Below are 25004 nucleotides of genomic sequence, written 5' to 3'. Positions count from 1 at the left end.
AAAGTTTATTCATGAAAGAAGGAGCATTGCAAACGACATAATGAAAAGCTTTGGAAAGGAAGGCGACCTATCAGGAGAGAGGATGGGTAGGAAAGAGAAGGAACCAAGCTTTACAGAAATTTGAGGTCTGTCATTTACTAGTCAGATGGTGAATGTGTTAGGGAAACAAAAGTGATTTATGTGTTATTGTGGAAGCATGGAAGGAGACCATTTGCCATGAGATGGTGATATGATACATGGCACATCATTTATGCCAGTATCTGAAAACAATTTTGTATGGTATCATTCCTTAATGAGATGAACAATGGTTGCTTAAATAAGGTTGCTAAGATTTAGAATAGAAATACCAGTGCTCTGTACATATGAGTAAGGAAGTAAGAATTTCAGTGGTAATTACTTAATGACCTTTGCTATATATACATATGGCTACAGACAGCAATCTTTTGTGAATTCAGTGTAAATGCTTATGTGGATAAATATTAATTTGTGGTTGTCAAGCAAATTAGTTCATTTAACAAATATATATATTGAGTTCTTATTTGCTGGTCATTGGGATCAAAAGCTGTCTTTTGCTTGAACCCTCTCTAGTTGAAAAGATAGTTTCAGGGGGACTTGCCTGGTGGCCCAGGGATTAAGAATCCGCCTGCCAATGCAGGGGACACGGGTTCGAGCCCTAGTCCGGGAAGATCCCACATGCCGCAGAGCAACTAAGCCCATGCGCCACAACTACTGACCCTGTGCTCTAGAGCCCGTGAGCCACAACTGCTGAGCTTGTGTGCCACAACTACTGAAGCCCACGCGCCTAGAGCCTGTGCTCTGCAGCAAGAGAAGCCACTGCAATGAGAAGCCCGTGCACCACAACGAAGACCCAACACAGCCAAAAATAAATTTTAAAAAATAAATTAAAAAAAGAGAGATAGTTTCAGAAATTATGGCACTAACTCAGACTCAAAAACTTTCTTTGTAGAGACAATAATCCTCAAGTTCAGCAGTTTGGCTCTAAACATCACAACAATTCTGAATACCTAAAGGAATATCTAACTTTTGGGTAGGACTGTGATAAAACTTTACTTAAATGGGTGAGACTGTGATAAAACTTTACTTATAGTCACTGAATGTCATGTAATTTTCTTGGGTCCTTTAATACTGTTCTTTGAATTCATTTTTCAGGTGTTTAAAAATATGAAAAATCATTCTTGGTTAGCTGGTCCTACGAAAGCAGGTTGTGGGATCAGATTTGGCTTGTGGGCAGTAGTTGTTGACCTCTGCAGAATGGCTTGATGTAATTGTTCTTTACCTTACCAAGGATAACAGAAACGGAGAATTCTTAACAGTTCTTTAGAATAAACTAATATTGTTAGGTACAGTTACAAGTTAGAAGTGAATCTAGGTAAATGTTCGTTTGAGCAGATATTCACGAAATGCTAAGATTATGAAACTCTTTAGTATTTTATTTCTTATTACCATACCATATGCTTTTAGAAATCATAAATATTCAACTCTTAGTCACTCCTATTAAATTGCCAGTTTGTTCTATAACCATCAAAATATTTTGATTCTGGGCCTTTTCTTTTTGTAATTTGATTCTTCTGTTAAGGGAAAAGGGGTGTTGGAAATATAATGAAGGGTTCTCAAAAAAGATGATTCGTGCAGAGTTTACAAAATTGGCATCTTAGATTACAATTTGTTATTAACCTTGTAGAATGAATTTAGTGTAAGATTGGTTTATGTGCAACAAAAAATACTTCCAGATGTGATCACTGGTATATGATTCTGAATTAAAATGCTTAATGAAACTTTTAGTGTTGACACTGATAAAAATCTGTCCCTACACATAGTGAAGTTTATCAGCAAAAGTTTACCATTTTATATTTGGCAAGGAAAAGAGATATACAAAAATTAAATTAGTTTCAGTTTCACCGATAACAATTATAGGTATCGACGGTGTTAAGTGGCCATTTATAATGACTGTATGGTTGGTGCTGAGCCAGCTTCCCTGGCCTGCCTAACCCACAATAAGGATTCAATATACGTGTCATACTAAATTCTGTGTCAGCAGGCACTCAAGTGGAGGAATCAAAAGATCTGTTAGTACAAAAGGAAAGGTTCTTTTAGGAATTGTTAAGTTGATTGAATCAGTCAGATTCTAGACAGAAATGGGGAAATTACTTGTATTAATAATACTATGTCAGAACCATTTAGTGGTTGGCTATTACATATAGTATGATATCCAATTTTCTTTGGGGTAGGATTCAAAGCGCTCCATAATTTGGCCCTAGCCTTTCTTTCCAGCCTTGATTTTCATTCTCTGGTGTTAACAAACTGTGTAGTCAATCTCTGTTACTCATTTGTCCACAAATATTCTCTCTGGAATTTTCTTCTTTTTTCTGCCTAGCCAGGTTTTGCTTAAACTTCAGGACCTGAATCCAGTCTCTTTTCTTTCAGTAGGACAACTTTATCCATCGTGATCTTTTTTTCCTCTAAATTTCTAGCACTTACTGCTTCTCTCACACATTTGACAGTTACTGCTTTGTGACACTTCTTATAAAAATATTATGTATTTGCTTTGTCATCCCAGCCAGATGGAAAACTCCTTGAGAACAGAGACCATATCTTGTACTTGTTTTGATGTATTTCAGACCTTGGGAGGAAAGTAAAAACTTCATGAATTCCATGTTTGTGGGTATGAAATTTTTTTCTAAAGTGTATTATTTCTCCTTTCTTTTTCTTCTTTAACTTTTATTTTGAAATAGTTTCAAATATATGGAAAAGTTACAAGAATAGTTCAAACAAATGAATGTTCTTCACTCCGATCCAAAATTACTAGCATTTTGTTGTGTATGCTTTATTGTTCTTTCTCTACATACATTTTTTTCCTACTGAGCCATTTGAGAATAAGTTGCAAATATTATGCCCCTTTATCCCTAAATATCACAGTGTACATTTCCTAAGAGTAAGGGCATTATACAACCATAGTACAGTGATCAAAATCAGGAAATAAACATTTGTACAATACTAGTTTTAAATCTGTAGACATTATTTATATTTCACTGATTTGTTCCATGTAGCATTTTTTTTCCCCTCTGTTCTAGTCCAGGATCATGCATTGCATTTAGTTTTTGTTTCTTTAGTCTTCTTGCTTTCTTTAATCTGGGACTGAACCATTCCTCAGTCTTTTTTTTTTTTTAATGAGATAAACATTTTTGAAGATTACCAGCCATTTATTTTGTAGGATGTCTCTCAATTTGGGTTTGTCTTATGTTTCATCATGATTAGATTTAGAATATGCGTTTTTGGCATATGTATACTCTATAAGTGATGTTGTGTCCTTAGAGTGCATCATATAAGGGGCACGTGATAGATGTTTTTTCTGTTATTTGTGATGTTTTCTTTGAGCACTTGGTTAAAGTGGTTCTTTTTTTGCTTAACAGGACCTAAGTGCTCTCCTACAGTGGAGCTAGTTAATATAAGAAATAGTTGAGGGCATTACCTACATTAACTTGAGGGATACCAACTTCTGTTTAATTTGGTAAATAATAAAATTTGAATCATCACAGTGAATTTTAATAGTCACTAGTGAATTTGAATAGCACAGCGATCAAGAGAGGCCTGGGCATTTATCCAAACACATTCTAAAGATTACTGTAAAGCTGTAGTAATCAAAAAAGTGTGGTGTTGGTAGTCGAATAAATAGGAAAAATATTTTGAAAACAGACTCAAACATATAAAGTATTTGGCATATGATGAAGGTTACATTTCAGATTAGTGGGGAAGAGGATGGATTCATTAATGAATTATATTTGGGAAAAATAATTAGAACCATTATGTATCTGTCACATTCAGTTGCAAAAACCCAGAGTCTTCTCTAGCTAGTTTGAGCAGAAAGGAATTTATTAAGTGGTACTAAATGGCTTCCAGAGTCATTAAGAGGACTGAAAAAAAACAGACTATAAGCTAAATCTCCAGGAATTTAAAAAACAAAACAAAACAAGCTTGAGTTCAAATTCTGGACCTCCAGTGATTGGTTATGTAACCTTTAGCTTAACCTCTCTTTGCTTAATTTCTACGTCTGTAATATGCAGATAATTTAAATACTTCTTGTAGGTCAAAAAAACAGTTGCATATTGACAGTTTCATATGGCTCTGTCTAATATTTCTGGATTTGTGAAGATTAAATGAGACAGTGCGTGGAGGACTGAATAAATCGTCAATACACATGAGTTATGTAACTTGTTATTTTCAATATATTTCTATAAAAATACTATTAAAAGATGTCAACATGATTATTGATTACATTCTAAAACGAAGTCATTTTTGTATTGGATATACAGCACCTCTATCTGGTATTATCATTTAGTTTTACATAAGTGATTTTCAAACATAACCAAAATTTTAATAAATATGTGTATAACTAAATATATGTGTATATATATATAGTCTCCAAATATATGGTAATATAATAATATCAGGTATAACTAATTTTCACATAAATAATTTAAAAAATACAACTAATACCTCAAGAGTGATTGAAAATGTCTTAAGGTGGTTTGCCTCTGCACTGAATGATCTTGGACTGTAGGCCTTTGATTTCTTGTGTCTTTTTAAAAATAGTTGTGTTCTTATTGGTGAGCTGTTCTTGCTTACCTTAGCAGCTTCACCTGAAACACTTTTTAATTTACTGCTTTTCATTTGCTGTGAATTGGAAAACCAGATTACTTTGGTTTGTACACAGTTTTAATGAGCTTAGTTAAGACGTAAATTATGAGGGCCAGAGGAACCTTCCTGAAAATAAATGAAGTGGTTTTCAAACTTAGTATTTTAACTTCATGGTTTCAGTTTTAACTGTTTTAGGCTCCTTTTTTTGGTTACTTCCTGGTTCTTGGCTCAGTTCTGGTTGGTTGGAGTGGAAAAATAAATGACTTCTCTGTGAATTTGGCATAAAATAAAATGTTAATTCACCTTTGCTTTCCTGATGAGTCATTAATTTCCTGATTGTTCTATATTTTAGACAGTCATATTTGATATGCAGTTATATTTGTAGGACTTCTTCCCCTAACTTAAATGTTGCAATACAGGTTTGTAATGGAGAGTCCTCTGAAAATGGTAGTATTTGGAGATGAGCATGCTTATAGTATTGACACCTCCTGGAATCAGACGTGAATGAGTATTTGAGATCCTGCTTTGTGATGGCCACTCAGATTTTTGTCTCATCTCTTCTTCTTCACTGGACAGATACAAATTACATTGTCTACCACGCTGGTTTTCAACCCCATTTGTGTATTTATTCCACTTGTTCTTCCCACTTACCCTGGAAGAGAAGTCTTATTTTTATCTTTTGAGTAGAGAGGTTAGTGATTTGTTTAAGAATATTTGTTACGCTCATAAGTATTCAGATTTTGAGGTGAACTTCCATTCTCATACCTGCTTTGAAGCTGAAGCAGTTTTGCCTCACATCATTTAGAACTAGAATTTTTTAAGGTACCGATTTTGTATATATGTTTATAATCAAATAACTAAGATAGACTTATATTTAAGATTTTGTGTTCGCAATGGTTAAATGTTGTTTTACAATATATATTTTTGGAAGCCTATTTCCTTTCTCTTTTTTACCTTTTATTGTAAAACTAAAACAGGTACAGAAAGCCACACAAATGTATAGCTTAGTAAACTACAATACTGTGAAGTGAACACCCTTGTAACCACAATTCAGAAGAAGAAATAGACCTTTGTCAGCCACTCCAGAAGCTCCTACATATGCCCCTTCCAATCACAGTGTCTTCTGTCCAAAATTATCTACCAGTCCTGACTTTTGTAGTAATCACTTCATTTTTTCCATATGGTTTTTATCCCCTGTAAGTATCCATCACTGGGCACTAGAGTTTAGTCACACTTTTTTTTTTTTTTTAAAGTACTTACAGATGCATGTTTTTTTAATCGGATTATAAAAAGAATGAGAAATTATAATAATAAAAAATATAATCACTAATATTATCATAGTACTAAAAGCAGTTATTTGGAAACTCAAGGCTCCACATAACCAAAAATGCGATTTCAAAACATGAAGTAATTTTTTTAGACACTTATATTTTACCTTCTTTGTGTGTGTGTGTGTGTGTGTGTGTGTTTTATACACAAGTACCACAAAGCAGAATAGTATTTTAACTTTACTTCACTCAACATGCATCTTTTTTTCCGGGAGAATGTGTTATATTCCTTCGTACATTGAATAACATATCTACAGGGCTTTAACAGCTTATAAAGCAGATATTCATGATCTGATTTAATCCTCACAACAGTCTTATGATGTCTTCATATTCTTCTTTCCATTTTATGGGTAAGGAAGTGGTATAACTAGTAGGTGGTAGAGCCTTGATTGGACCTTGTGATTGAAAAGGCTTTCTTTCCTTCTAAGTGTTTTCTGAACTTCAGTCATCTGAGTACTACCTTCATAATTTTTCCCAGTCTCTTATAACTGGTACTGTTTTACTTAATCATTTTATGTGGCATGACCTTTTTTTTTAAATAGACTATTTAGAACAGTTTTAAATTTACAGAAAAATTGAGTTGATAGCACAGAGTTTCCACATTAACTCCTGCGTGCAGACACATGTGCACGCACGCACACACACACACGCATGCACACACAAAACTTCCTCTGTTACTAACATCTTACGTTAGTATGATACATTTGTTACAACTAACAAACCGATATTGATACATTATCATTAACCAAAGTCCATAGTTTATTCAGATTTCTTTAGTTTTTACCTGGTGTTCTTTTTCTGTTACAAGTTCCCACCAGTTGTCATTTCTGTTTAGCTCTTCTTGGCTGTGACAGTTTCTTAAATTTTCCTTGTTTCTAATGACCTTGACAATTTTGAGGAGTATTGGTTGAGTACAGCGTAGGATATCCCTCTACTAGAATTTGTCTGATATTCTTCATGATTAGACTGGGGTTATGGGTTTTGGGGGATGAAGACCACAGAGATAAAGTACCATTCTCATCACATCATATCAAGGTACATAGTAGCAACATAATTTATGACTCTTTTTTTTTAAATTTATTTTTGGCTGCGTTGAGTCTTCCTTGCTGCGCACGGTCTTTCTCTAGTTGCAGCTAAGCGGGGTCTACTCTTCGTTGCTGTGCACAGGCTTCTCATTGCATTGGCTTCTCTTTTTGCGGAGCACGGGCTCTAGGCGCCTGGGCTCAGTAGTTGTGGCTCGCGGGCTCTAGAGCGCAGGCTCAGTAGTTGTGGTGCACGGGTTTAGTTGCTCCGCAGCACATGGGATCTTCCCGGACAAGGGCTCGAACTTGTGTCCCCTGCATTGGCAAGTGGATTCTTTTTTTTTTTTTTTTTTTTTTTTTGCGGTACGCGGGCCTCTCACTGCTGTGGCCTCTCCCGTGCGGAGCACAGGCTCCGGACGCGCAGACCCAGCGGCCATGGCTCACAGGCCCAGCCACTCCGCGACATGTGGGATCTTCCCTGACCGGGGCACGAACCCGTGTCCCCTGTATCGGCAGGCGGACTCTCAACCGCTGCACCACCAGGGAAGCCCAGAATGTCTTATAAATGTTTGAGACTATTTTGGGGGGTCATTTTTAGAAGCTTCCCTTCCCCAACAAGTCACTACTAAAATTCTGTCTTAGTTTTCTTCTCATTAGAACTTTTTTCTATCCAATTAACAGATATATTGACATGACACTGACAGATACATTTACTGTATGTATGTTATTTGGTACCATAGTAAGGCAGATTATTATCCCTTTCTTGCATTTCTGTATCTTCATAACATTTTCCAGTGTTCCTTCTGGGGCAGCATTGTACCACAGTATATTGATCAGGACTTGGGAATTAGGAAAGCATATCTGCAGATATTGTAAAAGCAGCTACTAGAGAAAGAGGATTTGACACTATTGTATAGTGTCAAGCACTGGAATAGGAGTTTGGAGGCCTGTGTTCTAGTCCTGGTTCTGCTCTGTGTTATGTCAACTTGGAAGTCAATTCCTGCATTCTCATTTGGCTTATGTGATCTCCAAGCCACCTTCAATAATTATATCGTTTTACACCATGGTTCTGCAGATAAATTAGCGTACAGTGTAAAGTATCAAGGGTAAAATGTTGGAATGAGGTATCACCTCACACCAGTCCGAATGGCCATCATCAAAAACTCTACAAACAATAAATGCTGGAGACGGTGTGGAGAAAAGGGAACCATCTCGCAGTGTTGGTGGGAATGTAAACTGATACAGCCACTATGGAGAACAGTATGGAGGTTCCTTAAAAAACTAAAAATAGAACTACCATAGGACCCAGCAATCCCACTACTGGGTATATACCCTGAGAAAACCATAATTCTTGTACCACAATGTTCACTGCAGCTCTATTTACAATAGCCAGCACATGGAAGCAGCGTAAGTGTCCATCGAAAGATGAATGGATAAAGATGTGGCACATATATACAATGGAATATTACTCAGTCATAAAAAGAAACGAAATTGAGTTATTTGTAGTGAGATGGATGGACCTAGAGTCTGTCATACAGAGTGAAGTAAGTCAGAAAGAGAAAAACAAATACCATATGCTAACACATATACATGGAATCTTAAAAAAAAAAAAAAGGTTATGAAGAACCTAGGGGCAGGATAGGAATAAAGACACAGATGTAGAGAATGGACTTGAGGACACGGGGAGGGGGAAGGGTAAGCTGGGACGAAGTGAGAGAGTGGCATGGACTTATATATACTACCAAATGTAAAATAAATAGCTAGTGGGAAGCAGCCACATAACACAGGGAGATCAGCTCGGTGCTTTGTGACCACCTAGAGGGGTGGGATAGGGAGGGTGCGAGGGAGACGCAAGAGGGAGGAGATATGGGGATATATGTATGTGTATAGCTGATTCACCTTGTTATAAAGCAGAAACTAACACACCATTGTAAAGCAATTATACTCCAATAAAGATGTTTAAAAGAAAAAAGAGGATTAAAATGTTGGGAACTTCCCTGGTGGCAGTGGTTAAGAATCCACCTGCCAGTGCAGGGGACATGGATACATGAGCCCTAGTCCAGGAAGATCCCACATGCCGCGGAGCAGCTAAGCCCCTGTGCCACAACTGCTGAAGCCTGTGCACCTAGAGCCCGTGCTCTGCAACAAGAGAAGCCACTGCAATGAGAAGCCCACACACCGCCACAAAGAGTAGCCCCCGCTTGCCACAACTAGAGAAAGCCCGCACACAGCAACGAAGACCCAATACAGCCATAAATAAATAAATAAGAAAAAAGAATAAAGTGTTGGAAATAAATAAATAAATAAGAAAAAAGAATAAAGTGTTGGAGGGACTTCCCTGGTGGTCCAGTGGGTAAGACTCCGTGCTCCTAATGCAGGGGGCCCGGGTTTGACCCCTAGTTGGGGAACTAGATCCTGCAACTAAGAGTCCACATGCTGTAGCTAAGAAGCCCGCATGCCGCAACTAAAGATCCTGCACGCCACAACGAAGATCCCGTGTGCCACCACTAAGACCTGGTGCAGCCTAAATAAATAAAATAGAATAAAGTGTTGGAATACCTCTGCTTCAGGTGTAAAAAGATTAAAATCTTGTAGCTTTGCCCACCCTCCACCCAAGTAAGCTTTTAATTAAAGTATAGCATACATACAAAAAAAGTACACAGATCATAATAACACAGAACATGGATCACAAAACATTACCAGAGTCTCAGAAGCCCCTTGGTAATTCCTAGTCACTCCTTTTCCTCCCCTGTCAAAGGATAACTGCTGTCTTGACTTCTAACATCATAGATTAATTTTGGCTGTGTTTTGAAATCATTCAGTATGGCTTCTTGTGCCTGGTTTCTTTCCCTCAGCATTATATTTGTAAGATAAGTAGAGTTGTCATTCGTTCACCTTCTTTTTTTAAATTTATGTTTAAAATTGAGGTATAGTTGATTAACAGTACTATATAACTTTTAGGTGTATAACAGTGCCTTGTTCATTTTCATTGCTATGTAGTGTTCTTAGTATAAATATATTGATTTATCCAGTCCTCTGTTGGACTAATCATAAAGGAAAAAAATAAATTGAACTACCTTAAAGTTAAGAACTTCTGATAGTTTTTTAATCTTCAGGGATTGAATCTTTCCAATTTATACTTTTATATACTGTTTAAATGAGACTTCAAGTTGCGAATGGGTTCTTCAACTTAAAGTAGCCTAATGTCTCCCTTTTTTGCTTTTTCCTAGCAGCCACTTGAATCTTGCTCTGCTGCCTTTACTGGAAGAAAGGAATAGTTTGATTATTATTTTAATAGCATGAAAAAACTCTAGAAGCATACATATTAAAGAAATAAAAGATTAATAAGGGCAGTAATTTAATATCTTCTGAATTTTCACTTCTAGGACAGATATAAGAATTATAGTTTTAATTCATATTTTATAACTATTTAGAAGGTACTTTTGTGTTTTCTTAAAACAAGTATAAAATTAAGGGTATTAATGACTATGTTATTTAGATGCATCAGCTTATGATTCTCTCACACAATTATAATTTATAAGCTGAATGTGTAGACTTTTTATATTCATTCCATCAACATTTGTCAAGCACCTATTACATGTATAGTCATAAACTTTGTTTTATTGCCTGTATCAAGTATTGTGTTAATTGGTGGATAACATATGAGTTTGTGATCCCTAAATTTTTCTCAACAAGTCACTGAAAACCAAATTTCACTGGTAGAGGCTTAAGACATTTTATCATTACAGATGCAGTCAATTCTCTATTAACTTTTTTTTTTTTTACTTTTTATTTATTTTTGGTTGAGTTGGGTCTTCGTTGCTGCGCAGACTTTCTTCTAGCTATGGTGAGTGGGGGCTATTCTTCATTGCAGTGCACGGGCTTCTCATTGCAGTGGCTTCTCTTGTGAAGCACGGGCTCTCTGTGCACATGGGCTTCAGTAGTTGTGGCTCGTGGGCTCTGGAGCGCAGGCTCAGTAGTTGTGGTGCATGGGCTTAGTTGCTCTGCGACATGTGTGATCTTCCCGGACCAGGGATCAAACCCGTGTCCCCTGCATTGGCAGGCGGATTCTTAACTACTGAGCCACCAGGGAAGTCCCATCTATTTTTTTTTTTATAAGCAGGTTCTTATTAGTAATCTATTTTATACATATTGGTGTATATATGTCAGTCCCAATCTCCCAATTCCTCCCACCACCACCCACCCCCAGCCCGTGCCCCCCGCTTCCCCCTTGTTTGTTCTCTACAGGGTCCCATCTATTAACTCTTTATTAAGGTAGCAATTTCTATGGGAGTCTCAGATCACTGAGTGTCAGTTGGTGGATTCAGTATGAACTTAAATAGCAAAAATTACATCTACCACATTTGCTCTTCTGTACATATCACCCAATATGTAAAAATTTAATGGTTTAAGAAATAGCCTGCTATTTGTTGCTTAGCTGAGTTTTTATTAGACAGTGAGTGGGGTGTTTATATTTGAATAGGCTAGGCAGTGATATTTCTAACTAACTAGCCCTTTTCCTTATTTTTTTATTCTCACTTGCTTGGCCTAGAGATTACAGGGTTCTTTTTTATTTTTCAGTACATTGAGAATGGATCATTTTATAAAAATGAAGGATTTGGGCTAAATATTTACTGTGTAAGGTACCTTATTTATGTATTCTGGTCTTTAAAAAGCACCCCAAAACTTGGCAGCTTAGGGGTTCCCTGGTGGCACAGTGGTTAAGAGTCTGCCTGCCAATGCAGGGGAGACAGGTTCCAGCCCTGGTCTGTGAGGATCCCACATGCTGCTGTGCAGCTGAGCCCGTGCGCCACAGCTAGTGGCACCACAACTGCTGAGCCCATGTGCCATAACTACTGAAACCCGTGTGCCTAGAGCCCATGCTCTGCAACAAGAGAAGCTGCCGCCATGAGAAGCCCGCGCACTGCAACAAGGAGTAGACCCCGCTCACCTCAACTAGAGAAAGCCCATGCGCAGCAACAAAGACCCAACACAGCCAAAAATAAATAAATAAAATTAAAAAAAAAAAACAACTTAGCTTAAAACAACAATTATGTTATTATATATCATATTATTGTGGGTCAGAAATTTGGGCAGAGCTTAACTAGGCAGTTCTACATTAAGGTCACTTGGTGATATTTGACTAGAAGGTCAGACAGTTTCATGTCTGGTACACGTCTGAATGGCTGGCAGGCTGGGCTTAGATGAAACTGTCAAACTGAGTACGTATATGTGGCCTCTCTGGCATGGTGTCTCAGACTAGTTAGACTTCTTAAACGGCAGCTCAGTACTCCTGAAGAAAGAAACCAGTCTTAGAATATGCAAGGCTTATTAATATCTAGTCTTGAAAGTTATGCAACTTCTATTAGTTAAAAAGTAAGTCACAGGGCCATCCCAGATTCCAAGAGGACTATGGAAGGGCATGAATACTGGAAGGCATGGTTTATTGGGGCTGTCACCGTTGGAGACTAGCTATACTACAGGATCTAAGGATCTATAACTCTGCATAGTATATATAGAAAACTTACTTTTTTTTTTAACAGGATGGTATTCAAATCCCATAGCCCAACTACCTTAATATTTTTATTTCCCTATAAAATCTTCCAGAGTACTCTGCAATTTATATTTTCCCCTAGAAATGTATGTACCTCACATATAATTTTTTTCTGTTTTATTATGAAAACTGTTTAATGTACAAAAAGATGAAGTAATTTACAGTGAACATCCATATAACCACCATTTAGATTCTGTAATTAACATTTTGCTATACTTGTTTTATCACGTGTCTATCATCAGCCTGTCTTATTTTCTGATGACTTCAAGAGATGCAGGTACTCAGATGTAGATATAAGGTACTTTTTCCTTCGATCCTTTTACCTTGGAGGATAGTCAGAATATATAAAGAATCTCTAGTGGTATATCTTCTCTCTTTGAGAATTTACCTATTAGGAACTTTTCAGCCTGCCTTATTCATCGCTTATCCAGCCTAACTATGGTTTAGTTTTTGACAGCTCTTAAGCCTGAGAGTCTCACTAAGATCTTTGAGGGAAAAGAAGAAATCATTTTTTAAGTTATAAAAACAATTACCCACAATCCCAGCATAAGCACAGCTACTCTCATTAATGTGTTCCTGTTCTTCTTCCATTTCTAGTATTTTTATAGTTATTTCTGGTGTGTTGCACAGTAGACCCTTGAAAAACGTGGGGATCAGGGACACCAACCCTCCATGGAATCGAAAATCTGTTGATAACTTTACAGTCGGCCCTCTGTATCTTTGGTTCCTCTGTATCTGGGTTCCGCATACACAGATTACACCAACATTGGACTGTGTATTACTGTAGTAGGTATCTGTTGGAAAAAATCCGGGTATAAGTGGATCCATGCTGTTCAAGGGTGAGCAATATGTAGTTTTTAAATCTTTTTTTAAAAATATGGGAAGTTTTTAGATTATTGTATTATAGCCTGATAATTAATGAGTGCTTGATATTTCATTGGCTAGATCATCGTTATTAACCCTGCCACTTTTGGACAATTAAGTTGCTTTCCAATTGAGAAAAGCTATTGAACCCAATGAACTATTACTACTTATTGTGTGAAATCGGTTATATACAAAGTTTATCCCACCCTTCTGACTTGCACAACCTTAAGGGTTGAAAATGATGAAATGGCAGAGAAACAGAAGTTAGAAGGAACAAAGATGAACTTCAGTTCTGATTGACTTTGTAACTGCATCAGGAGGAAATAAGGAAGTTAGAAAAAAATTATACTTTCAACTTTGATGGACCATTTTTGTCAATTAAGAAATTTTCATTTTTACCAGTATTCTCAGTTAGGCTGAGTAAATTTCCTACTTAAAGTCTACCTTCAAGTTTAAGCATATTAGAAATCTTTGGTGTCAGAGTATAAGGACTAGATATGTATATTTTCAGTGAATTTTATTCCTGTTGTGGAACTCCTCTGTGAACCCTGAGAAGCAGTAACCAGTTAACTACCACTTGCTAATGTACACTTTCATAAGTGGTGGTTTCAAAATTTTCTCCCAGCTTGAGCATAATTAGCTAATTAGAGATATTCAAACAAATTGAATTCTGTAATCTTAGGGATAACAGTCTTGTAGAAGATAATTTATGAGTTCTCCTACAATGATATAGGATTATACTTACCCCATCAAAGCATTTAAATCTTGTTTTATTAAAAGATTTTTCAGAGAAAGCAGTTCTTATTTGTCAAGAGTTATTCTTCCTAGAATTAACCTTTACCAGTAAAAAAAAAAAAAAAATTCTTTTGTATCTAAGTCTTATGTTGTTGTTTTTTTTTTAATTTATTTTTTAAAATTATTTGTGTTGGGTGTTTGTTGCTGCGCGCGGGCTTTCTCTAGTTGTGGAGAACAGGGGCTACTCTTCGTTGCAGTGCGCGGGCTTCTCATTGCAGTGGCTTCTCTCGTTGTGGAGCACGGGCTGTAGGCGCGTGGGCTTCCGTAGTTGCGGCACATGGGCTCAGTAGTTGTGGCTCACGGGCTCTAGAGCGCAGGCTCAGTAGTTGTGGTGCACGGGCTTAGTTGCTCCGTGGCATGTGGGATCTTCCCAGAGCAGGGCTCGAACCTGTGACCCCTGCATTGGCAGGCAGATTCTCAACCACTGCGCCACCAGGGAAGCCCCAGTCCTATGTTTTTCATGTTATGTACTGAGTATACTTCATCCTGTTTGACCCTCTCTGGAAACAGATGATTGCTGTTTTTCATATAGTAACTTTAGATACTTTAAACCTAACATTTGTCTTTTAGGTTTCAGTGTGCTTGAATTAATTTATTTACATAATACAGGCCTAAACAGAGCTTTCTGCCTGTGAAAAAGATGCATCTCTTAAAATATGCTTCTGGACTACGTTTCATCATGTTTGTGTCTTCATTCATTGTCTTAATGAGTAGTTATGTAATTTGAACTACACTGCTTGATAGCTGGGGCTTTTAGAACATATGCCCAAGTATCAGATCTATCAACAAATATTATAGCAGATTGCCTCACTAGAGAAAATGGTCTGGATTTGATCTGAATTTTGGATGTGTAGATTTACTTCGGGGAAGACATGGGGAATTTGATCTGGGTTCTGATCATCTCACTTTTGGAAAATTCCTAGAATGTAGGATTGATCCTGGGGTTAATTTATGGGTCTGAGTCAGATCTGGGGTAATCCCATAAGATTGCACCATCCTCTACAAAGTGGGCTCTAGGACATCCCATGTGTTCTACACTTGAGAATTACTACTTGGATCTGTTGTTTATATGTATCCTCCAGAGCCCATCTGAAGAGAATAGAGGGTAGAGGAAAGAAGAATTAAATTTGTCCCATCATATTTACTTTGATATCAGCCTTTCATACTTGGTTCCTACCTGGACCACACAATAAAATTCCGTACTAGGAATATGGGTACTCCTTTCAATTTTGAGCGTGCTTTACTTTGACAATAAGAATATTTGGGCTTTGGGGATTTCAGCCAATAGTATGGTAGTGGCTTCTCCTTTGTTTTCTTCAAAATCAGTGAAAACTTTTAGTATAGGTATAATGCAGTTGAGTAGTTCATTATGCATTTTCCTAAAAATTTAACTGAGACACATTTGCCTTGTTCATCAGACACATTTGCCAGTTCATCATTTAAATAATTATGACTCTTGGCAATGAGGAGCTCACAGTGAATATAGAAACAAGTGAATTCTGAAGCCAGGAATAAGTTTAATTGTAGACCTTGAATTGATTAATTATTGCAGAAACAGCATCAATTGAAGAAGAGCCCCGTTTCATAAGGAGATATCAGATGTCTTTGAAAAGGACTACCTTATAAATTTCCAAGTTCTGCACATCTTTAGATTGCTTTAGTCTTTACATTGATTTTTCTTTTTCTTTTCACAAATTAAAAAATGACAGATTGTGTTTAACTTAAGCTTTAAAAAGTTAAGTTTGTTAATATGTTTGGTGGTTTGTTTTGGTGCAGGAGCATTTGAAACCCTTTTGCAGCCATGAGTAGCTTCTTTGAAATTTCTATGTTAAGAAGGGGCTAGGAGTGTCAATTTGTGAGTGTGTGTGATTTGTTTTTAAGCTACTTTTTTTTTTTTTTTGCGGTACGCGAGCCTCTCACTGTTGTGGCCTCTCCCGTTGCGGAGCACAGGCTCCGGACCCGCAGGCTCAGCGGCCATGGCTCACGGGCCCAGCCGCTCCGCGGCACGTGGGATCTCCCCGGACCAGGGCACGAACCCGTGTCCCCTGCATCGGCAGGCGGACTCTCAACCACTGCGCCACCAGGGAAGCCCTTAAGCTACTTTTTAATAATAAGTGCATTATTTTCACTCATACTGTACGTTATAGATCATTCAAAGCAGCAAAGTTCTCCAAAAATGATCTTATTTATATATAATGCATACATAACATCTGTGATTTTAAAAATACCAATTGTCCATATCAAATACATACTTTGTCAGTTGAAGAAAGTTACTCCTTGGGTAACTTTGATAGAGAGGCTAGTAATAGAGGTAAAGGGAAGGGGGAGGGTAAAGCCACCCATTAACTCCACCGCTGACAGTAATCTGCCCCTTTATTTAGGTTGCCACTGCCTTATTTAGATGACTGTTACCTCTAACCTGCATGGTTCTAGCAGCCTCTTATCTGTTGCCTAGTCTCATCTCTCTCAAACCTATCCTTTGCCTTTCATCCTCCATTTAGCTGCCAGGGGGATGAGCTACTTAAATTGTGATTTTGATCTGGCCACTCTCCTGCTGTCCTCCAAGACAGTGGTTTTAAGAGTGAGGTGTAAGATGGTTTCTTGGTGGTACAGGAAAAAATATTAGAATTTTTAAATTTACCTTTTAAACCTAAAATAAAGAAATTATACCTTACCAATGTTGAATAGAACAATTAACATGCTTCCTCATTCAGTCTGTCAGATAATCCTCTATCACATAAGCAGGAGTGGAAGTACCGCACTGCACAGGGATTGACGGTGGAGCCGTCTTTCATATACTGTCCATGTATTGCAGTATATTGCTATTTACCTGTACTTTATTAAGTGCATTTACTTGTCATATTATCTAAATCTCACAAAATAGATAAGTGACTTTAAAAGATTTCTTCGAAGAAACCATAGGTTTAAGATAATGTAAGTCAAGCACAGGAGAATAAGAAAATGGCACAGCTGATCCTTCTAGTCTTAGTTCAAGCTCTTTGTCAGCCACGTTACAGTTTTAACACCAGTGATCTAATCAGGTCTGATAAATCTTGCCAAAGTCAGTATTATTGAGAAGACTTGTTTGAACCCTAAGTATATGTATTGTGCCTTAAAATATTAACTAATGATTGAAAAACCAAAAAGTAGTTTGTCATGTCTTAATATTATTCACTGCTCCAGGTCTGCATAAAATTTAAATATTATATGCATCTTGGGGATTAAGTCCTATTGGGAGAATAAAGCAATGTATTGAAGTGTGTGAAAGTAGTAAAAAAAAAAAAAAATTGCAACCACAAGATTAAAATATTTGCTTCATTTGGAAGAAGTAAGTATGCTGTTTTCCAGCAAACACACAGAAACAATCTAATGAAAGTATGAAACGATTAATACTAGCAAGACGTTTAAGATATCATTTATTTTATCTTTATTCCATAATTTTCACGTTTTTATTTTTTATATATGTTTTGTAGAGTTCATAACATATTACCACGGTAGTACATGTATAAAAATATACGTATATTGGGGGTGTGAGCTCAATATTTAAAAACCTTTTTATTGCTGTATAACATATGTAATCATAATCCAGGTCACTAAAGAGAATATATCCAAAACCCCCAAAGACCCACCCCCCTTCTTATGCTTCTACCAATTACTACCCCCCTCACATCTCTAATAATAACTTCTGTCTTGATTTCTGACAATATGGTACAGTTTTGTACTTTAAGCGGAATCATAAAGCATATATATATACTTTTTAATTTTATTTTATTTTTGGCTGCGTTGGGTGTTTGTTGCTGTGCGCAGGCTTTCTCCAGTTGCAGCAAGCGGGGGCTACTCTTTTGTTGCGTGGCACAGGCTTCTCATTGCGGTGGCTTCTCTTGTTGCGGAGCACGGGTTCTAGGCTCACGGGCTTCAGTAGTTGTGGCACATGGACTCCAGTAGTTGTGGCTCGCAGGCTCAGTAGCTGTGGCGCACGGGCTTAGTTGCTCCGCCGCATGTGGGATCTTCCCCAACCAGGGCTCGAACCCATGTTCCCTGCATTGGCAGGCAGATTCTCAGCCACTGCGCCACCAGCAAAGCCCCAAAGCATATATTCTTTTATGTCTGGTTTCCTTTGCTCAATATTATGTTTGTGAGATTCATTTGTGGTGTTCTGTGTAGCTGTAGTTCATTCAGTATCATGGTTATATGGATATGCCACAGTTTATTTGTCGATTCTAATATTGATGGATATTTAGTTTGTTTCCAGTGTCTATTATGAATAATGCTGCTCTGATTCCTGTATATATTTCTTGGTACACATGTGTACACATTTCTGTCTGGTATAATCATAGAACTGGAATTGTTGGGTCGTGGGAAATGTTTTTATTCCACTTTAGTTGATCATGCCAAATAGTTTTCCATAGTGGTTGTACCAGTACATAGTCCTACCAGCAGTTCCAAGAGTTCCTGTTGTCCCACATCTTCACCAGCACTAGATATTGTTAGCACAGGCTCCGGATGCGCAGGCCCAGCAGCCATGGTCCACAGGCCCAGCCGCTTCACAGCATGTGGGATCCTCCTGGACTGGGGCACGAACCCGCACACCCTGCATCGGCAGGCGGACTCCCAACCACTGCACCACCAGGGAAGCCCCGGAAAATAACTTTTTTTTTGTCTCTCAGTCAGTTCCTTATTCACAATATCAAATCCTTTGAATACTACATGTTGGTGATTTTTAAAAAATATGCTCTATTGTGGGAAGCCTAGGAAGGTTTTTCTGAAAATGTGAGCATATTTATCCTCCCATAGAACTCTGGTTGAATAGTCTCATATTTTTCCTCAGATGCTATGTTTCTGTTCTTTGTTGTAGAACTTTATCATTTCTACCAGCTTGAGAACCCTCACTATAAATAAGCAAAGATTTTATTCTCTGAAGCAAGAAGTACCATGAAATGCCAAATTCTCTAATTTGGGGCTAAAAAAAAATTTAAAGTTACCTTCTTTATTTTCTCCTTATTCTTCTCTCTCTGTAGCCATGGAGTAATAGAGTCATAAAATTAATATGCCACCTACTTTGATTATGGAGAAGACATTTCTTAGTCTTATTAATAAAAATTACTTTGTCAATAAAACTGATTACTGTCATTTGAGAAGAGAGATACTTTTAAAATTATTTTATATATTTTTAAATTATAAATATACACTTGCTCATTTTAACAAGTCAGACTTTGCACAAGATAACTCTTGCTAACAGTTTAGTTTGTATTCTTCTGCATCGGGGATTGACAAACTATGGCTCTTGCACCAAATCTGTTATTTTTGTATGTACATCATTGTGAGCCTGGAATATTTTTTGTATTTTTAAATGGTTGAAAAAATCAAAAGAATGATATTTCATGACACATGAAAGTTACATGAAATTCTAATTTCAATGTTCATAAATACAGTTTTATTGGAACATATTTCATTTGTAGAGATACTGTCTATGGCTGCTTTTGTTCTGCAACAGCAGAGTGCAATGATTGGAATAGAGATCTTTGACCTTCAAAGCCTAAAGTATTTACCTTCTGGTCCTTTACAGAAAAAGTTAGCTGACCCCTGTAATACATAAACAGGTTTTGTCATTTGTTTTTTTCAAAAGCAGGGCATAAAATACAGTGTGTGCAATGGATATGCATTATATTATACTTATTGGTAACTAACTTTTTCCGCTTATCCACCGCTGATCGATAGCTGTCCATACTACACTGATATATGGTGCACAGTATTCCATATTTAGATACCATATTTCATTCACGTGATCTCATTTAGGTAGACCTTTAGGTCTGTTTATACATACTATATACATTGTTGCATCAGAGTATGTATGTGTAATTCTGATTATTTAATTTAAGTAGCTATTACTAGATTACTTCTCAAAAAATTCATAGCAGTTCACAAGTGCACCAGTACAACTGCCTGTGTCCTAACACTCTGGCTACTATTTGTTGTCATTTAAAAAAAAAATTGCCCCTAAGATCAGTAAAAATTATTTTAGTTTTCAATCTCCTGCTGACTAAAGAAGCTAAGCCATTTACACTTATAAAGACATGCTTTAAAGGAGCTGAAGTTTCATCATCTCAACATTTCATTTTTCTTTCTGTTTTTGAAGAGATCTTAAATGTCAGCAGCCACAAATTACAATTTTTACTCTAGCCAGTCATCTTTCCTCTCCTTGCTTACAAGAAGTCTGTCCCTATTACAAGAGTACCATTTGAGAGGTTTTGACCTACTTAGCCCAGATCTCTCTCAGTATATGAAAAACATCCTCACTAAAACACATCTAGATACAGTGAGTAACATCTTTGTTTACAGAGGCCATTAAATTTTTGTTAATCTTTGGACAATTTAGTAAATAGAGATAATAGTCTTCTAAGCAATGCTGGCTGTAAGCTACATTATGAAAAAACTGAAGTGCTTACAACTCCAGCTTCTCTTTTTCCCCTCATTTGTACCCTTATTTAAATAGGTGATTCCTGTACCCTTTTTGCATACTCAGTAATGCCCCAGTGTGCTCTTCTGCCAGTCATTTATACTTTTGGGAAAATGTCAACTCTACTTATACCTTCAAAGGGAATTTACAATTTAAATTATGAAATGAAAGTTTTTGTTGCTTATTGAATGAAGGGTTTGTTGTTGGTTTGGTAATAGCTTTTTTGCACTATAATTCATATACCACACATTTCAACTATACAACACTGTGGTTTTTAGAATATTCCCAGGGTTGTACAACCTTCACTACCATCAATTTTAGACCATTTCCATCACCACAGGAAGAAATTCTTTGTTTTTCAGCCATCACTCCCCATTTCCCCCATCTCCTATAATCTATAGGCAACCACGAGTCTACTTTCTGTTACACATTTGCCTGTTCTGGACATTTTATATAAATGGAATCACACAATATGTGACTGTCTTCTTTAACTTAGCATGTTTTCAGGATTCATCTGTGTTACAGCATATATCAGTATTTCATTCCTTTTCATGGCTGAAAATAAATAATACTCCATTGTATGGTTATACCACATGAGTGAATATCCATTCATCATTCAGTGGACATTTGGGTTATTTTTACTTTTTGGCTCTTACGAGTAATGCTGCTATGAACATTCATGTGCAAGTTTTCGTGTGGACATATCTTTTTGTTTTTCTTGGGTATATATCTAGGAGGGAATTCCTGGGTCATATGGTAACTCTATGTTTAACTTTCTGAGGAGCTGCCAGACTGTTTTCCAAAGTGGTTGCACCATTTACATTCCGCACAGCAGTGTGCGAGGGTTCAGCTTCTCCACAGCCTCACCAACACTAATTGTCATTTTGACTGCACCCGTCCTGGTGGGTGTGAAGTGATACCACACTGTGATTGTTTTGTGTGTGGTGTAATATTTTTGTGTGGTGTGATTTTTTTTATTATTGTGATAAAATATACATAACAAAATTTACTATTTTAGCCATTTTTAGGTATATAATTCACAGTGTTGTGTAACCATCACCACTGTCCATTTTCATAACATTTTTTGTCATTCTAAACAGAAACTTCATACTCATTGAATAATATTTCAACATTCCCCTCTTTTCCCAGCCCTGGTAACCTCTGTTCTACTTTCTGTCTCTATGAATTTGTCTCTTGTAGATACCTCACTTAAATGTAATCATACAGTATTTGTCATTTTGTGTCCGACTTATTTTATTTAGCATAATAATTATAAGCCATGTTGTAGCTCGTGTCAATTTTATTCCTTTTTAAGGTCAAATAATATTCCATTGTATGTATATACCACATTTTGTTTATTCATCTGTGGGTAGTCATTTGGGTGGTTTCACCTTTTGGTTATTGTGAATAATCTGGTATGAACATTGGTGCACACATATCTGTTTGAGTCCCTGCTTTCAATTCTTTTGGGTATATATCCCTAGAAGTGGAATTGCTGGATCTATGTTTAACTTTTTGAGGAACTGCTGGGGTGTTTTGAACAGCAGTTACATGATTTTACATTCCCACCAGAAGTGCACAGAGTTTTAATTTCTCCACATTCTTTCATGTACTTATTGGCAATTTATATATCTTCTTTGGAGAAATGTCTATTCAAGGCCATGGCCTATTTTTGAGCGTGGGGTTGCTGGCTTGTAGAGTAAGTGTACCTTCAGATTCAGTAAATCTTGCTCCCAAGTAGTTTATTAATGTACACTTTCCTTCAAAATGTATAAAAGTTCTGATGCCAACATTTGATGTGGCCAGAATTTACAGTTTTTGTTTATTTAATGGATATGAAATAGTAGCTTGTGATTTTAATTTGTATGTCCCTAATTAGCAGTGAGGTTGATCCATCTTCCCTACAAACAGAAGTTTGCCTATTCATATCTTTGTCACATTTTTTCTCTTAGGTTGTCTTTTCTTATTGATCTATAGGCAATATATATATTTCTTATATGCATTATAATGTCTGTTTTAAATTTTTGCCTTTAAATTTTTTACTTTTTGAAGTGGGAAGAACTGAATTTGAATTTGTGTCCTTGGGTTTAATATGGTGCCTGACAAATTAGTCACTCAGTAAAATGTAGAATGAATAAATATTTTGTGGAAATATAAAAATTTGTTTTATTTTAATTATTTTTAATTTATTTATTTTTGGCTGTGTTGGGTCCTTGTTGTTGTGCGCAGGCTTTCTCTAGTTGCGGCGAGCGGGGGCTACTCTTCGTTGTGGTTCGCGGGCTTCTCATTGCGGTGGCTTCTCTTGTTGCGGAGCACGGGCTCTAAGCGGGCAGGCTTCAGTAGTTGTGGCACGAGGGCTCAGTAGTTGTGGCTCACGGGCTCGAGAGCACAGGCTCAGTAGTTGTGACGCACAGGCTTAGTTGCTCTGCAGCATGTGGGATCTTCCCGGACCAGGGCTCAAACCCGTGTCCCCTGCATTGGCAGGCGGCTTCCCAACCACTGCACCACCAGGGAAGCCCCTGTTTTATTTTTAAAGAAATAATGCTACCTAAATTAAGTGACAAATGAGTGCTAATGATTTGCACCGCCATGTGTAAACTGTACCTTTATGGTTATCTAATAGTGTATTGGGTCTCCCATTGTTTGAGTGCCCTAGGTACATTTATTTGCAAGTGGATTAGAAGGAGAGTTCTTGTCAGTTTGGGCTTGGTCTGAAAGTCATTTAAAGAAGAGTTAATCTGTTAGATCTTCCAGATACACTTAAATTCTGAATAAAGATGCACATACTGCAGATAATTCTCAGGCCTGTGATGGATGGCAGTTGTATAAAAATACAGTTTTGATTGCAGTAGCAGGATCCCACACAATTTCTCTGAGGTTCAGCAAAGGGAATCCCCTCAGAAAGCAGGATTTTCTTGGGCCTTGTACTGTACTTGTTTAATCCTGTCTTTTTCCACTTTTAGTTTTATATACTATGTAAAATAGTGTCCCTTCTCCTTTAAAGTTTTAAAGAATTACATCCTACCTGCTTTCAAAATTGATATGGGCCTGTTAAGGCTATTCCTTTGACTACCTCTCCCCAACAAAGAAAAACCCTAAACGTGCTCATGGTCAAAGAATTCAATTTTGTGTGACAAACTGCAATACATATGCCCTTCAATTACATAGTTTTAGGAATGAAATTGATGAGTTTTGTAGATACAACTGGTGGTTGTTAATTGATGTGTTTCCTCTGGGTCTCTTCCTCTTCCTTCCTCCTCCTCCTCCTCTTTTTTAATTTTTATTTTTTTTTAAGTAGGTAAAAGTATCATGTACTCAGAGTTTATCATTTAATATTTGATATTCAGTACTAATAATCATATCATTTGGGTTATGTCTGTAATTTTATTATTTAGAAGTTACATTTTTGCCTTATGTTTAATAGGCTTACATAGTAAGCTCTCCAGTTGCATTGCTTTTTTAAAAATTCTCATTGGTATTTTTCTTTTAACAGAAAAATAACTTGTTCCAGAGACCAGACCTTCTCCACCATTAAAAATTTTGGCTAACTTCCTTTTTCGGGTCCCACTATTTTCTGTATATATTTATCAGGACAACTGTTGTATTATACTCTATTGTATTTATTTGTTTACAGTTTCTCTCTCCCCCACTCATCCATGCTTCTTAGGTTTGGAGACCATCTTATTCAAACTCTTAACAACGAATGGCATATAATTACAAATTCACTGAATGTTAAAAGTGATTATCAAATAAATAACACATATTTTTGTGTTGTATTTAATCTTTTCTGCTAATTCCAATTTAGTCTTTTTAACTTCCTGATGATGAAATGGAATTTAGTGAATAAATAATTAGTAGAATAATGTAGCATCTCTTTCTGCTGAAGTTTGAGACTGTTTCAGGAAATCTTTGACCTATTTGGGTGCCTGGCCACACAAATCTTACCAATCATTAAGAATTAAGGCAATCTAGATGTGGGTTTACCAGGCCTTTATTTTAGAATCTTAATAATTATTTTAGTTATTACTTTCATTTTTTTAAATGCCCTTTGGTGATTTATCTATTAAATTTTCTATAATTTTATATGTTAGGTGCTCTTAGCCTCATTTTAAAGATGAAGAAACTGGGGCATGGAGAAGTTTAAAAATTTGCCCAGGGTTATACATTTATTTTTTTAATTATTATTATTATTTTTATTTATTTATTTTTGGCTGTGTTGGGTCTTCATTGCTGCACACAGGCTTTCTCTAGTTGTGGCGAACGGGGGCTACTCTTCGTTGTGGTGCATGGGCTTCTCATTGCGGTGGCTTCTCGTTGCGGAGCATGGG

The 25004-nt window shown here is 36.8% G+C and overlaps 1 protein-coding gene across 3 annotated transcripts in view; it reads left to right on the top strand.

Moving 5' to 3' along the window:
* EML4 (EMAP like 4) overlaps positions 1-25004 on the top strand; it is a 154763-nt gene that overhangs the window by 26837 nt on the left and 102922 nt on the right. Inside the window, exon 1 of one of the 3 annotated variants that reach the window (XM_033419193.2) lies at positions 2650-2683. The exons of the other annotated variants lie outside the window; for them this stretch is intronic. Within the exon in view, the coding sequence (XP_033275084.1) occupies positions 2665-2683 (19 nt within the window). The 5' untranslated portion in view covers positions 2650-2664. Of the gene's footprint in view, positions 1-2649; positions 2684-25004 lie in introns of those variants that run through there. 3 annotated transcript variants of the gene reach the window in all.

The sequence above is a fragment of the Orcinus orca genome, chromosome 13, assembly GCF_937001465.1.
Source record: "Orcinus orca chromosome 13, mOrcOrc1.1, whole genome shotgun sequence".
NCBI classification, from domain to species: domain Eukaryota; kingdom Metazoa; phylum Chordata; class Mammalia; order Artiodactyla; family Delphinidae; genus Orcinus; species Orcinus orca.
Note: the sequence above shows the minus strand (reverse complement) of the source record. Positions and strands in the feature narration are given on the sequence as shown.